General features: G+C 50.4%; 1 protein-coding gene across 8 annotated transcripts; it reads right to left on the bottom strand.

The window, feature by feature from the left end:
• Nucleotides 1–227: 227 nt before the first annotated feature.
• Atosb (atos homolog B) lies at nucleotides 228–13,911 on the bottom strand. 8 transcript variants are annotated; one of them, XM_076935130.1, is made up of 10 exons: nucleotides 7,640–7,940; nucleotides 6,411–6,629; nucleotides 4,584–4,727; nucleotides 3,372–4,340; nucleotides 2,770–2,828; nucleotides 2,486–2,591; nucleotides 2,202–2,360; nucleotides 1,911–1,979; nucleotides 1,638–1,813; nucleotides 228–1,521 (listed from the first exon to the last, which is right to left on the bottom strand). In XM_076935130.1, the coding sequence occupies exons 4-10, from the start codon at nucleotides 4,263–4,265 to the stop codon at nucleotides 1,368–1,370; spliced, it is 1,617 nt and encodes a 538-aa protein (XP_076791245.1). In that variant the 5' UTR covers nucleotides 4,266–4,340; nucleotides 4,584–4,727; nucleotides 6,411–6,629; nucleotides 7,640–7,940; the 3' UTR covers nucleotides 228–1,367. The 8 variants fall into 8 exon arrangements, with proteins under 8 accessions (XP_076791245.1, XP_034359931.1, XP_076791246.1 ...); XM_034504040.2 differs by lacking the exons at nucleotides 6,411–6,629; nucleotides 7,640–7,940 and adding an exon at nucleotides 13,787–13,911; XM_076935131.1 differs by lacking the exons at nucleotides 6,411–6,629; nucleotides 7,640–7,940 and adding an exon at nucleotides 13,487–13,618.
• Between the last annotated feature and the right edge of the window lie 1,601 nt (nucleotides 13,912–15,512).

Here is a 15,512-nt window from a genome sequence, read left to right as displayed (position 1 = left end):
GATCCTCAGAGTTTAGCTTCTACAGCTTCACTTTACAACCCCCCAACCCCCCAGCACCTTATATGAAAAGGAATAAGACAACAAACACCATGACTACCCAAGCTGAGTCCAAGACTCGGCTCATCCTAGCCTAGGATCGCGTAGGTTTGAGCCTGTTGCCAGAATTCTACCTCCCTTTAGGCCAGACATCTCCATCCTCTTGAACACAGAAAAAAAGTAGAGGTTAGTTCAAGTTTCCAAACAATCTATTCTTTATTTTTTTTCCTTAAAAAATGTACCAGGTACAATTTTTCCTGTTTTTTTTGTTTGTTTGTTTGTTTTGTTTTTCAAGTTTCAGCAAATGCTTGTTCCCCTCAGCCAAGCCCCAAGAGTTAAGGGTTGAGGCTGGTTCAGAGTCTTTAGTGGGGAGTGGAGTAACTGGGAACCATATGACTGAATGAGGGGCACCCCTCATCCCAGCTGAGGTAGGGGGTCAGAGTCTGGTCAGGTGAGAGGAGGTTTCCCAGTCCTTAGGCCTGACTCTGTCCCTGGACACCTTCCTCAGTCAGGACGCCAAAGCAAGGAGACACAGGCAGGAGGAGAGGGACAACTGAGTCTGAGCCCTAGGTAAGAGGTGGTTAAACCCCTGTGTTACACATACATGCACATTCTCTCTCTCTCTCTCTCTCTCTCTCTCTCTCTCTCTCTCTCTCTCTCTCTCACCCTACACTAACCCAAGTTTGTATGTACACACACAGTTGTACACACACACACACACACACACTGGCTGTCGAAGATGGGTTGAAGGGCAGGGAAGGGAAAAGGAATAGAGAAAACTGAGGGAAGCTGAGTCTTTGGCTAAGTGACTCAGTTCCTCTGGAATAAACCCTCTCTGCCCTTAGCCAGAGGAGAGCAGCTCTCCCCTTGCCCCGACATCAGCTTCTTCATGTCCTGAGGTTGGAGCAATATCTGAGAGTGGGGTGATGCCAATTATCAGGTTTGGGAGGTCACCAAGGCAATCCAATTTGAATAAATTATAAATTAAAAATAAATAAAATAATAAGTGGCCCCTGCCCAGGACAGGGAGGCAATGCTGGCATTACTTGCCTGGGAACTTGGGACAATCTCAGAGTAGCTCTGGTTCCTCCCTACTACCTAAGCTGGCCTGGGAAACCCAAGGGAGGGGACAGGCACATGGAGTACCCAGAGCAGACAGGCTATGGAAGGACCGAAGCTTTAAACACCCAAATAATCAATTTGGGTGTGAGCGTGATGAGGACTTTAATTCAAGCCTGAAGGGGCTCTCGCCATTTCTCCACAGTTTACCCTGTCCAGGATGGAGCAGGATAGGCAGGCTTTGGGCCCACCTAGGTTCAGAATGCTTGCAATCAGGGCAAAGGTGAATAACGTGGATTATGGGGGGCCTCAGTCACAGACTGTAGTTCAAAGGGGAGCCCTGTGTCCAGCTCCAGGCTCCGGCGGGAAAAAAGCAGGCGGATATCTCCATGCAGGCTTAGGCGGCCCGAGCGAGAGCTCCGGAATCTGGGGAAGACAGTGTGGTCCAAGTCAGTATCCAAACGATGGAGAAGAAGGGGAGACTGAGAAGGGGACAGACAGGTACCTGAGCTTCTCCAGCTCTCCCAGGGTCCTGGGCTTACCTGAGGTGCAGCAAGTAGCAGAGGAGGCGGTGGGTGGGGCTAGCATTTCCCTCCTCACCTACAGGCACCAAGAAGAGGCGATGGCGCAGGAAGGTCATATGGGCAGCAGGCATGTCCGAGAAGTCAAAGGTCACAAGGAACATCTTCACCACAGTCTGGTTGGGGTTAAATAAGGTCTGGGGACAGGAGAGTCCAGGTTGGTAGAGCCTACTGACTGATTCTCCTCTTTTCCCACATCAGCTCCCTCAGGGCACCCAGCACTCCCTCACTCACCACTTGGATGGTGCCCACCTTGGGCACACTGTAACCCTTCCTCCCCAGAGGATTTAGGTCCACGACTCCCTAGGAAGATTATGAACCATTAGCTAGGGTAGGAACTAGAAAAGTCAGTCATGAGCACCAAATACTGACAGCTCTGTAACACTTCTCCCTGGACTTGGCTCCACCCTAGACTAGAATTCTCATCGTACCCCGACTTACTCCTAGAAAGAAGAACATGGAAGAAGAAATACCTTTTGCCACCCAAGCCCTCTGAGGTAACTCTGGGTCAGTTTTTTATCATACCAGGAAGGGGGCCGGTGCATTTTGCTCAGAAACATCAAAAAAGGTGACAGTGACAGGCAGCGTGACATGCTGGGGACAGTAAGACCCACTGGCTCCAATCTCTGCAGTAAAACCCTCAATGTGGCCAGATGGTGCAAAGCGTCCTCGAAGCAATGATTCCTGGTATTCGGGCGGAGTAGACACATCTGAGAGTGATGCCCAGTCTTTCCTTTGTCCATTTGAGGCACATTCCACCATGGAATTCCTCCCAAGAGCCCTTAATCACAAAGCCCAAAAGGAGCTACCTCAAAGTTACCCAGCAGGGTCCGGCTGACAGCAGGGGTGGGAAAGGGGGAGGCACTGGGAGGGCTCAGCAGGCCTGGCCCCTTCCGGAGAGTTCGAAGGGAGCTTCTGGTAAGAGAAGGGACACAATGGTTGGCATGAGTGTTCTGAATATTACAGTTTCCAGTCCTTGGGTACCACTCTTTTCTATTCCTCAGGGCTCCCTACTATATATGGTGTTGGAAAAAACTACAGACTTCTGCCTTCACTTTCATGGCCAGGGGAGAGGGAGAATCTGATCACTTACAGCTTCAGGCGACGGGCGCCTTTCAGCCTCCGCCCCATGGGACTGCAGTCTGTAGGGTCCTATGGTAAAAATATTGAGAACAGAGACTTCATGAAGGCCAGACATATTTTGGGACATGGACATATTGTAAATTCTCAGAAGAACATTTCTGTAGGTCTCCTCCACCTTCACCTACACAATGTCTACTTAGGAGTAGATGAGAGTAGGCTAGTGTGATAACATATAAGGTGGCACTTAGGAGGTAGAGGCAGGAGGATTCTTGGGTACATAGGGAGTTTGAAGTCACCCTAGGCTATTTGAGACTTCGTCTCAGAAAGCAAAATCAGGAGACTGAAGATCTAGCTCAGTTTTTGGAGTGTCTGTGTAGCAGGCTGTCATAAGACTCAAGCACACAGCCCTGGTTCAATCTACATTCAATCTACAGCACCACATACACTAGGTGTGCTGGCATGTGCCTTTTCTGATTCCACCATAGCACCTGGAAGGTGGAGAAGTAGTTCCAGGTCATCTTTGGCAACCCTAGGTTTGCCTGAGATACATAAGACCATGTCTCTAAAGAAAGAAAAAGAAAAAAAAATAGACAAACTTGTCCACTGGCTTACCAAAACAGGCTCCTTGGGCCCAGGCAGCAGGTGGCTCCAGAAGGGTGTGGCTTTGGCATCAGAACTATTGGCAGCAAGAGGGCAGCCCAGGGTTCCCCGGCGCCTCCGAGGGGCTGGCCCCTCATCCTCAGAGCTGACATCAAGGGCTTCTCCAGCAGGCAGCAGCCTTCGCTTGGTGGGGCAGGGGCCTGGAGGTCCAGGGCCAGGGGGTGTGTGCTCGGGACTGTGCCCATTGGCAGTTCCATGGGACTCCCTAGGCCAGGGGTTGCTCCCATTGCCCACCCTAGCCACTGGGCTCTTACCCCCTATCTGTGCAAGACTGTGCAAATCAGTGTCAAGTGTGTGCAGCTGGCCTGAGGGGGCTGGCCCTGGAGACTCCCCCAGGCACCCCTGTCCCCCTTGATCTGGGAAAGCCCAGTCTCTGGTGTGCAAAGTATTGCAGGAAGCATTTGATGAGGGCCATGGGGTACTCTGGGTCCCTGAAGTCCAAGGTGAGGTGGCACTACCTCCCTGTTCCACAACACAGAGGCCATGGTGGGAGAAATGCTGGCTAGCCACACCCAGTCCCTGACCCAGTCCCTCTGGGCTCAAGAGTCCCACAGTAGATGGTTCTTCAGGGGGTAATCCCTCTCTGGCCCCCAGCCCAGGGCTTCTCTTCAGCTCCCGGGGACCCTCAGTGGAAGGGGCCAGCCGCTTCAAAGCCCTAGGAGGCTCAGAGGCACCAGCTGAAGGGGAAAAGATGGATACCTGGTAGACCCCGGGGGATGTCGCCCCCCCTGCTGGGCTGTAGCCCATGAGCAGGCCACCCTGGAGGGTCCCCTGTCTGACTGGAGGCTGTGAAGGGCCAGCCTCTGGCTCTGAGGATGGAGATAGCTCCGCCTGCACGTGGCGCATGAAGCCCCCCTTGGGTCAGGGGGGCCCCCCCACACGGCCTTTATGCTGGGCCTGGGCTGGGGGGCCTGGGGACATCTGTAGAAAAGAAAAACAAGAGGTCAGGAGCATCAAGGGGTCTTCTTTCTTCAGCTGAGTTTCAGATCTTCCCTCTATCCTCAACAGATGATCTTGAGCAGTTTGTGGAGGGAAAGTTGTCCAAATTCCTGGACAGACTAATAGAAGTCAGAAACCACTCTCGGAACTCCTGGGAGGGACACATGTTCAGTTCCAGTTTCTCACTAGACTTGCAATCCCTCCCCCACTTTTCCTGGAAGTTACCCCGATGAAGAAGCCTCAAGCCTGGGCGTGTGTCCTCTCTTCCTGTCTGATGTCTTGTCCCTCTAGCTTGCAGTCTGGTCCATGCCCACTGCACCGGCAAGGTGACTGCCACCATTCCGTGCAGCTCCTGGGCTTAGTTAGACCCTGAGGGAAAAGAGAAAATATAAGCCAGGATCCCTACAGCCAATGGTAAAATCCCCCTACTAATATGGGCTACTATATCAGCACATACACCAAGACATTTTCGTGCTTTGGGACAAGTTCTTCAGAAACAGAAGGGGCAGGCTGGAGACCTAGGGTGCACGAGAAGAACTGGGCTACCCAAGGACTCAACAGAGAAGCAAGTCTTGACTGACTGTATTAAAGATGTGAGAACTGAGTAGAGGCCAGATGAACCACTTGTCAGGGTCTCCATCTTGGGAACTGGCCCTGAACAATAGGGGATAAGATGTCCTGAAAGATCAGAGAGACCCCATGTCAGCTTGTAGGTGGACAGGACAGTAACGTACTTCTCTTACTCAAGGCCACTCAGTTACACGACTCATCTCCATGGGTCTACCAGAGATTGCTAAGGGCAGAGGTCATGCAGACAGTCACACGCCATCGCACAACTACAAACCTCAAGTCAGCGCCAAGCCAGCCCTTCATAGTTTACAATCCTAACTTTCCTCAGAAATCTGTCTTTTTAACAGAGAAAAGAAATCCAAAGTGGGGCATTGGTGGTGCTGGGATTGGTGGTACCTAGACCACCAATCCCAGGACCCGGGAGGCAGAGGCAGGTAGATCTCTTTGAGTTCAAGGCCAGCCTGGTCTATAGAGAGAGTTCCAGGACAGCCATGACTACCCAGAGAAACCTTGTCACCCCCACCGCTAAATAACCCCCCAAGCAAAAATAAATCTAACCAAAAACAAGTGGTGGAAGGAGAGAACACTATCAGAAGGTACTTACTCGTTCCCACCCCTCCTCCCAGGCCCTGCAAACCAGAGATAAGGAAGCAGCAAGCAGTCAACTGGAAACAACTGGAGTATATCTCCATGCCCCTCCCCCAGGGCACAACCAATACTCAAAAAAAAAAAAAAAAAGCTAAAATATTTCTTTGTTGCCGAGGCACAAAAATGGTCTTCAGAGACCATTAGCCAATATTTCAGTGACCAGACTGTCAAGTTGAAGGCCAGCTGTCCCCACTGTCATCCTTATTTGGTCAGCAGTCTGTGAGTTCTACCAACCACAATGCCCTTTAGCATAATGCTGGAGGCTGAGGCAGGAGGATCTAGACTAGTCTAGCTACATTTTGAGAGATCCTCTGTCAAAAATCAAACAAACAAAAATAACAGAAACAAACAAAAACCAGGTTACAGCCAGCCTCCCCACTACCCCAGACAGTTAAGGTCAGATGGGGCTACAAGACAGCCAATCTCAGGCAAAACACAAAACCAACAAACAAGCTGAGGGGTGGCTGGTGGCATACACCTTTTGTCCACACACTCTAGAAGCAGAAGCAGACATATCTCTGAGTTCAAAGCCAGCCTGGTGAAACCTGGTCTTGAAAAAAACAACAAAAACCAAACCAAACCCAACAAATAAAATACTTTTTCCCACGCCTCTTTCATGGATAGCTCAGAGTCATTCCCCCCAAAAGATCTCTCACGTCTAAGACTTCCATAAGACAGTGTCACTAACTGCTTTCTGTAACCGGATGAGACTTCTGCTCATTTCTGATTATGTCAGACCCGAGGACGGGTCCGTGTTTCTTCCCCAGCTCAATTTCAAGCTCAGGAGAAGCACACATCAAGATTCAAAAAAGCTTAAATACTAGCATTAGTGACCTGGTCAGCAGTCCTGACAGTGAAGAGTGGAGAGATTAATTGTACAGTGGGAACTGCAGCAGCTCATGTGGTGGTAGGTGACGGAGAGAAAGGTGGCATTCGCACTTAGGCACTGAGAAACTCTCCTACATCAGCCATTGCCTTCCTTGGCCGTTTCACCAGGCTCCCCTTTGAAAGGAGATCCTAAGAATATTCTGGTCCTTCACGTGGGTGAGATGGCTAGAAAGCGGAGAATGTCAGCAGTGGCAGTGTCATGAGAGTATAACCGGTTCTCATTACTTCCCCTCCTATTCTCCACCCAGGCTTTAAAGTTCAAGAAGGGCGTTTTCCTGAGCACCCCAATTTCCAGGTCATCTCACTTGCCCTCCTGAGCCCTTGCCTCGAGGAAGCCAGGTGATGACATGATGACCTACTTGACCCCAGCATGCCTGGCATCTGCTCATTAATCCAGAGCCCTATTAGTTCCCTCCCTGTCCAGAGACACTCTAAGACTCACTCCTCTACCACCCAGCTTCAAGCTGACTCATGGGGTAGGACTGCAGGGAGAGGGGACAGGCCAGTATAAGCCAAACCTCACCCTCCATGCTGGGGATGGGCAGCAGCTGGCATTAAACAGCTGTGCCAGACTGTGGCTGCCAAGGACTACAGCTCCCAACATGCCGAGAGCAAGGCCAGCAAAAACAACAAGTCCCAGAATACCATGAGGTCTGTACCCTCAGATACTTGTTAGACCTGGGAGGTGGAAGAGGTTGTGGTACAGGAAGAACACCTAGGCTCATTCTACCCTTCCCTTCGGTCTCAAGACACCCATTTTTACCCTAAGGAGGGTTAGGGGGAAAATTCCTATCCATATGTTTCCCACTCTTATCCTAGGCAGAGTCCTGCTGTTCGCTGCTGTACATTTTGTCCTCTTACATGTCTACACAGGCTAGGGTGACTGTTCCCAAGACCACTGCTGTGAGTAGAAAGGTCAATCTCTGCTTTTACCCTCCCTCTGACTCCTGGCCTAGAGCCCTTCACCCTTAACAGAGAGGGAGCAGACCTCAGGAACCCCTCCAAACTCAGACGGAGAGACTCACCTTGGCTCCTGGACTCCTTGTTCTGGACGATTCCCCCACCCCCTGCTTAGCCTCCCAGGTCGGTTTTTATCCCTTCTTCACAGTCTGGGACAGGCCCCATACCCTGCAGAGGTTTTGGAGATCTGATCCTTCCACCTAGTACACACTCACCCCGCTCCCAAATTGGCTCCGCCGCGGTGGCCGCTGCTCCGGGCCCTTCCGTCCCGTCCCCGTCCCGGTCCTGATCCCTCCCCTCGGATATCCAGTCCCCCCCTACTACGGGCCCCCAACCCAGACAAAGGGTGGCTTAGGCTGAAAGCCTTGCTCTGCTTGGCTCTTCTCTGATCAGCTTCGTGTGCAACACTAGCGGGCTCTGGCGTCCGCAGCCCCTCTAGCTGCTGTTGCACCCCTCCCTGCGACGGTCCCTCCCCGGGGCCGCCCCGGCTCCGAGCCGCAGACTCAGCTGCCCCTCTGACTCACAGGCCATTTCCTACCAGCTGATGGGGCCGCCCGCCCCGCCCAGCGCCCAGCCACCCCCAGCACTGCGACCATGGCTGCCACGCCCCCCTCAGACCACACCTTCCATGGGCAACACCTATGTTCATTGGCCCGGTGGAGGCCAGCCTCTCAGCAACTTCAAACGTGAGTCACGCCTTCTCCAAGGGGCGAAAGCTTATTGGTCCACATAAGGGCAGGCCTACCCAATGTCGCCCCGCCCACCTCCTTAACCCTTTTTCTCTCCAAGTCCTAAGCAATTCTCTGCCCTGTCATTTAACCCCATTCAGACTTCATCCTCTCAGGGTTCAGCAACCTTTCTCCTCCACGCTTCCTGTTCTGAAGTAAATTAATAGGAAGCTCCAGTGTTTTCACAGATACAGCTCAACAATCTCCAACTCATACCAAACCCAACCCTACATATCCCAAGCCCATTCACCACCCCCAACCCCATCCTGACACAGAGCTCCAAGTAAGAGGGTTGCTATCTAGTAAGCTTTCTAAAAGAGCAGGGAAAAAAGGCCTACAGTCATACCTTATCTCCATCCATACTGAAAGATGGCATGCCCCCCCCCCACCCCCTTTGTCTTTGTTAGAGACCCCAGGAGGCTCCTGAGATAGAAATACATTTAAATTTCAGGGACTCGGGCCTTATTCTTTGCAGCTCAGAACTCTTCATAGATCAGGCTTTGGAGCACTCTTTGCTGACAGGCTTCTGATCCAAGGAAGCAGAGCATCCTAAGAAGTGAGTTAAAAGGCCTTCTGCCCAGAGTCAGTCTGAGACCAAGTTCATCTTCATGACTCACAGCTCCCTCGAAACTCACCAAGCTCCCCCTGAGTCACTGGGCCCCAGGCCCAGCCCAGAGCCAGCCAAATTAAGCAGCAGCAGCAGCAGCAGCAGCAGCAGCAGCAGCAGCAGCAGCAGGAGCAGCATCCCTAACCTTTGTCCTTAGCTCTGTAAATAACCAGGGTGGAACTTTTGCAAGGCATTCATAGACACTTTTTAGAGGGACTGCTCTCAAGATACCCTGAGAAAATGGATAGTCTTGTCTACCTTGTCCTCTGAACTTATCAGCGAGTCAGACAGGTTGTCACTAACTCAGGCCCTTTCTCCCTGTCAGTCACAGAAACAGGGACAAACAGCAGAACCAAAAGAAGCAAAAGCCCATGCTTTGCCTATGCTATGCGCCCCCAGGGCCATTGGTTTATTACTGGACTGTAAAAAGAGCCCTCCCTCTTCCCTACTTCCTCTCTGGGTTCTACAATTAATGCAAGCAAACAATAGTCCTCTAGGGTTCTTTCTCCTTACCTCTAATGAGTAGAAAGCCCTAGAAAAGACCCCAGCTCTCTAAGATTGAATCCCATGCTACAAAGGAGCGGGATTTTTAAAAGTCTCAAAGCCCTAAACAGAAGCGAAGAATCAATATGAGAATCTATTTGCCTTAGCAAAGATCACTAGGATGACAGGAAGACAGAACATCTTAGGAAAATTCTTAGCAGCCCTCCTTTGTTTTGTCTAACTATAATTTCAGGCTTTAGTTTTCTACAAAGATGTGGGGGTGGGGGAGCGGGGAATACTAAAGGAGTCAGGATAAAAAAATGTTCCAGGCCTCAGTATGCCCTGGGGAGAGGAGCATGGGTCAATCATGCATGAGGTCATACCTAGTTGCTCTAAACTCTTAGCTTGCATTTGTTGTTGTTGTTGTTTTTAGAGTCAAGGTCTTGCTATATAACCTAGGCTGCCCTTGAACTCATGATTCCCCCTGCCTTTGCCTCCAGAGTGTTGGGATTACAGGTTACTGTGGGGTTTTATTGTTTTTGTTTTGTTTCTTTGAGACAGAGTTTCTAGTAGTGCAGACTGAATAACTACAGTGATCTCTTGCCTCTGCCTCTGCAGTGCTGAGATTACTGGTATGTGCCAATGGACACAGCCTGACCTAAAAAACAATTTTTTAAAAGACAAGGTCTCATATAGTTTAGGCCTCAAACACACTATATGTCAGAGGATGATCCTGGACTCTTGATATTTCTGTTCTCACCTCCCAAATGCTGAGTTATGGGTTGTTTTTTTTTTTTGAAAGTTTTATTTTATTTTTTTATCTTTAGAGCCAGGCATAGTAGTTGGTTCATGCCTTTAATCCCAGAGACAGGCAGACCCGAGTTTGTGGCCAGCCTGAGCTACAGAGTAAGTTCCAGGACATCCAGGGCTACACAAAGAAACACTGTCTCAAGCTAAAACCAAAGGGGGGGGGGGGATACTGCTGGGAATGATTGCATATGCCTTTAATCTTAACACAAAGGAGGCGAAGGCAGGCTGATCTCTGTGAGTTTGAGGCCAGCATGGTCTACATATGGAGCTCCCAGCATGGTCTACATATGGAGCTCCAGGCTAGCCAAGGCTACATCCATAATAAGACGATCTCTTTAAAAAAAAGAAACAATCTTCTTCTTCTTCTTCTTCTTCTTCTTCTTCTTCTTCTTCTTCTTCTTCTTCTTCTTCTTCTTCTTCTTCTTCTTCTTCCTCCTCTTCCTCTTCCTCTTCCTCTTCTTTTCTTCTTCTTCTTCATGATGTGTATGTATGAGGGCAGGTCAGAGGACAACTTGGGGAATTTTGGTTCTCTCCTTTCACTATGGGGTCACTATAGGGTCACTATGGGGTCAAGGGTTAGATTCAGATCATCAGGCTTGCAGGTGCTTTCACACACTGACCCACCTTACTGACCACCTCTCTTTTAAATACATAGCAGCTACCACAGCTTACTTAACTTTGTATTTGTTTGTTTGTTTTCAAAGACAGGGTTTCTCTGTGTAGCCCTGGCTATCCTGGAATTGACTCTGCAGACCAAGCTGGTCTCAAAATCAGAGATCCACTGGCCACTGCCTCTTGAGTGTTGTGATTATAGGCATGTACCACCACCCAGCGACTTCTTTTCTCACAAACATACACATAGTTTCCCCCTCCTCTTCTTTCTCTCTTATTAGAAACTCCATAAGAACAGCAACTCTGCTCTCTGTCCTGACATCCTCTGAGACTGGCACTTAATACAATTGAGTGAGGTAAACAGTAGGTCAGATAATGAACAGCACTGGTAAAATTTGGATCTTACCTTCTGCTCTTTCACTATGCAGCTTTAGGAGCCAGTTGTTGTTTTTGTTTGTTTTTACCACAAGTGTGCACATTTATAAAATGAGAGGTTCTGAGAGCTGGTTTTGGTGGTGCACATGTATAATCCCAACATCCGGGAGATAACACAGAAAGATCAGGAGTTCAAAGTCATCATCTGGGCCGGGAGGTGGTGGCGCAGGCCTTTAATCCCAGCACTCGGGAGGCAGAGGCAGGCGGATTTCTGAGTTCGAGGCTAGCCTGGTCTACAGAGTGAGTTCCAGGACAGCCAGGACTACACAGAGAAACCCTGTTTCGAAAAACAACAACAACAAAACAAACAAACAAACAAACAAACAAAAGTCATCATCTGTTACATAGTGAGTTTGAGACCAGCCTGGGTTACTAAAAAACATCCCTGTCTCAAATACAAAATAAACAAATAAGGATTCCTTTAAATGATGGCCACGGAGGAAGTCTACTGCCCTGGCTTTGTAATCCTACATCCTACTGGCTGCTGTGCAGCCTTGTTCATCACAGAGGATAGGCTTAAGCAACTGAATCCCCTGCTACTGGCACCAGAGCAGAAAGGCTATATACTCAGCAAAGCAAACTGCTGCCTTTTCTCTTTATGCCCCACCCACTCACGAGAAATGCTCCAGCCCAGAGGAAGCCTGAATGCCTCTGCCCTAGGCCCGCCCCTCTCTGATAGAGAGCGTCTGGGAAGCAGGGTTGCCATAGAGATCAGTGTCTCCTCAAAAGGCTTCAGCCTGCCCTTCCTTACCCAACCCTACCCCAAGGCTTTGTCTGTCCTGACCACCCTCCCTTTCTCAGCAACTGGGTAGCTGTATGAGAAGGCTGGCTTGGGGCCCCTCTCAGCAACACTGTCACACTCATTCAGTCACGGTGTGGAAGGCAGCCCTTCCCCACCCCCTCCAAGCCAACCTAGAGGCAAAAAAGAACAGTGGCAGTACAAGTCCCTGGGCCCCACTGTCTGTTCTGATGGTTTGCTTCTAAGCTTGGACTATAGGGAGCCATTCTCTCTTCAGCCTCTACCTGGGCTAGAGCCTTCTCTCTTTCCCAGGTCAGGTTTATTATAGCGTCCCACTTCTCAAAGCACACAGCAGAGGCTTTCAGTACTCTCAGCATTTCTCCTAGAGAACCCCCAGAACTGCTGAGGATCCTATGATTCCTCACCCAGGGAAGGAGAAAGGTAGAGAAAATCAGTTTCTGGCAAAAGGTAAAATGTGGCTACCAGCCACTTGGAATTTACTGGCAGGGGTGGTAGTCTAGGTAGTAGTGGGGGTGGGATCTGAGCCTCCATGCTGGTTACAGGGTGTCTGGCCATTAAGTAGAGTCAGGAGCAGGTCATAGATCCTAGACTGGCAAGAACCAGGCCAGGCCCTAGTGTGAGGAAGGAAGTGGGAAGTGAGCACACCCAGAACATAAGGGCAGGGCAGGGGGTGGGGTGGGGTGGGCAGAGACCAAAGCAGGCTTCTGTAGGAACAGGAACTAGGTTGGGGATTGACAGGAACCCAGTGACAGAAGGGTCCCCAGAGACACTTCGGGGAAGGAACCCTAGCCTGCGCTAGCTGCAGATTCAAGGTAGGATAAAGACACAGTCACATAAACCCTAGTGGCCAGCAGAGCCTGCCTGCTCTCTGTGTACCCATGCAGAAGGTGGGGTCAGGCGCTCAGCAGCCAGTAACACTAGACTGGCTACTTGTTGTGCTAAATTCAGCAGCCTCACTCCTAGAATATAGAGCACACGTTTTCCTGGAGTCCCTACAATGCAAAATGTTACTTTCTAAAAGTACTGAGACTCTCCCCAGCAGGAGAGGCTACAACCCCTTCCCTTTATACAGTACCCCACAACACATCCCGTCTTTCTCTACACAACCCCATCTACTCTCCCATCCGCTGGGACACCAGCCCTTCTCCACCACATATACCCCCATTCTCCCGAAGTTCCTCCAAATCGCTCAAGTATCACCTGTAATCCTCCACATCAGACAGTGATCTTTACCTAACAGTGTACCTCCCACTTTCACAAAGCACTCCCGCCCTTCCCCCACAACGGCCCCTAGAGTACACCTCCTTGCTCACACATTGAGCCCCCAACTGCTCCCCCAATCCCGCCTCACCCACTCCAGAACAACAACCTCCGAATTCTTTTCTTCGCTAGCGGTGGTCCCTATTTCAGGTCTGCCCAAGCCCACTTTCGGCCTTGTCTCTTTTTTCACACGCACCCCGCCCCACACCTGTAGTTCCGTGGGTCCTGGTGCACTTGAGAAGGTAGTGGATTGGGACAGTGACTGAGCAGCCCTCCTTGCAGCCTGGGCCTGCAAACCTTTCCCCTTGGGTCAGAGCCCCGCCCCCGCAACGCCCCGACCCACCCTCTCCCTTGTCCGAGTTCCCACCTTCCCGGGGCTGGTCCCCTTGCCCCGGTTCTTTAATCCCTCAGACTCCGCCTCTGTAGCATTGGCCACGCCCCTTCGCGACTCCGCCCCTTTCGTCTTCTTTGCATTACCCCAAGATCCTCTGCTTTCCTGAGACACAACCCCTGGTTCCCGCCCCCGTTTGGTCTCTCCGCCTTTCACCGGGACCCACCCGCTCAGATTCCAGCCTGCTGGAACCCGTTCTAGGTTCCTTTCACAGGAACATTGTCCCCTCCAAATGTAGCGACTTTCATCCCCCGCCCCTTCTCCCGCCTGCCTCACCAGGGCGCACACGCTCCTTGGCCCGGGTCGGCTGGCTGTGATTGGCGCCGGCGGCCCCAACAGATGACGGAGGAGACTAAGTGATGGCTGCAGGTCGTCTGAGGTCCCACCCCGGCCACGTGCGGCTTCTATGATGACAGGTCTAGAAGGGCGGGGCTTTGGCTGACCAGCTAGCTACAACCCCAAACTGACCAGATCCAGCGGCTGGTGGCAAGCCAGAGCTCCGGGCAAAAGCTCTCTCTCTCTCTCTCTCTCTCTCTCTCTCTCTCTCTCTCTCTCTCTCTCTCTCTCTCTCTCTCTCTCTCTCTCTGTCTCTCTCTGTCTCTCTCTCCCTCCCTCTCCCCCTCTCCCTCCCTCCCTCCCTTCCTCCCTTCCTCTCTCTCTCTCCCTCCCTCTCCCCCTCTCCCTCCCTCCCTCCCTTCCTCCCTTCCTCTCTCTCTTTCTCTCCCTCTCCCCTCCCCCCCCCCCGGCCTTTTCCTGTAAGGGTCCCTTTCTACTGTAAACTGGCCTCTAACTCGCTCTTCTACCTCTCCGTTCAAAGTGCGGAGGTTCCCGAGGTTGTCTTGCTGGTGTGAGAAAGCTACTTAAGGAACTTGAGCCTCTGTAAGGACTACTGAGTTAGTAATGTGTATTTGTCCTAAAGGAAATAAGTGAGGGTTGCAACATAGTGTAAAGAGATCTCAGGGGTCTGTAAAAAGTGGGAGAATTTGAACAGTGGGGCTTCAGGTTTGTTAAAACTATGTGGTCGGGTCTGGATTCAGGAATGGGCAGAAGTCATATCTATTTCGTTGAGGTGGGCTCAGGGAAGTGTGTGGCCTTGTTTCGAAAGTGGGAGGCAAGACCCAAAGTGAGAAAAACATATTTGCAGTAGATTTCTCTAGCAAAAAAGACTACAAAGAGTAAACAATGAGCTCCCGATAGGTAGAAAAAAATACAAATGAAAATAAACGATGCCGTTCCTTGAAATATAAAAGTATCGACATGGGGCGATGGAGGCCTAACATTGATGAAGAAAAGTATTTTGCCTTGTAAGAAAGGTACTGAAGAAATTCTGCGAAGTCAATGCTTTTCAATTCAATTAGGTCTTAAGTCCTCCACAGGAAATACGAGGGCAGAAAGATGTCCTCCGCATACCAGTAGATGGCAGCACAGCACTCTTGCAGAACTAAATGAGGGTACCCTAAAACCCAGTTTGGGGGCCTCCCTGACGCTTTGATAAGGTATGTTCTGACAAGTTCATGGAGGCTCTGATTCTTTAGAATCTGTAACTTTAGCTTTAGTTAACTCTGGGGGGGCGGGAGGGGGAAGAAAGCGGAGATCTTTTTTGTCTCAGTTGTTTGTGAGCTGGGATGGGGTGGTGAAGGGCACTGAGTAACAGAAACTGATCAATTCAACACCAAAGGTATACTATGTAGCAACAAACAAAAGGAAAAAGAAAGAAAAAAGAATTCTCCACCTTTAAGAAATTTACTTATGGGGTCTGGGGAGATGGCTCTGTGGTCAAAAGCATTTGCTGCTTTTCAGAGACTAGAGCTCACAACTGCCTGTTAACTCCAGCTTCGGGAGACTTAATGGTGGGTTTAGCTTTTCTTTCCTTCTCTCTCTCTCTCCCTCTCTCTCTCTCTCTGAAAGAAGAAAAAAAGAAGAAAGATCTCTTTTTTCTTTCTTTTTTTAAAAAAATTTATTTGTTATATATAGTGTTCTGCCTACATGCCTACACATCAGA

This window comes from Arvicanthis niloticus, chromosome 5, assembly GCF_011762505.2.
Source record: "Arvicanthis niloticus isolate mArvNil1 chromosome 5, mArvNil1.pat.X, whole genome shotgun sequence".
NCBI lineage: Eukaryota > Metazoa > Chordata > Mammalia > Rodentia > Muridae > Arvicanthis > Arvicanthis niloticus.
Note: the sequence above shows the minus strand (reverse complement) of the source record. Positions and strands in the feature narration are given on the sequence as shown.

Excerpts from the sequence above, each read along its gene's own strand:
- Atosb (XM_034504040.2), bottom strand. The coding sequence starts at position 4,265 with ATGCGCCACGTGCAGGCGGAGCTATCTCCATCCTCAGAGCCAGAGGCT. Across the intron at positions 1,980-2,201 it reads ATGCACCGGCCCCCTTCCTG|GGAGTCGTGGACCTAAATCC; the intron begins GTATGATAAAAA and ends TAATCTTCCTAG. Across the intron at positions 1,814-1,910 it reads AGGTGGGCACCATCCAAGTG|ACCTTATTTAACCCCAACCA; the intron begins GTGAGTGAGGGA and ends TCCTGTCCCCAG.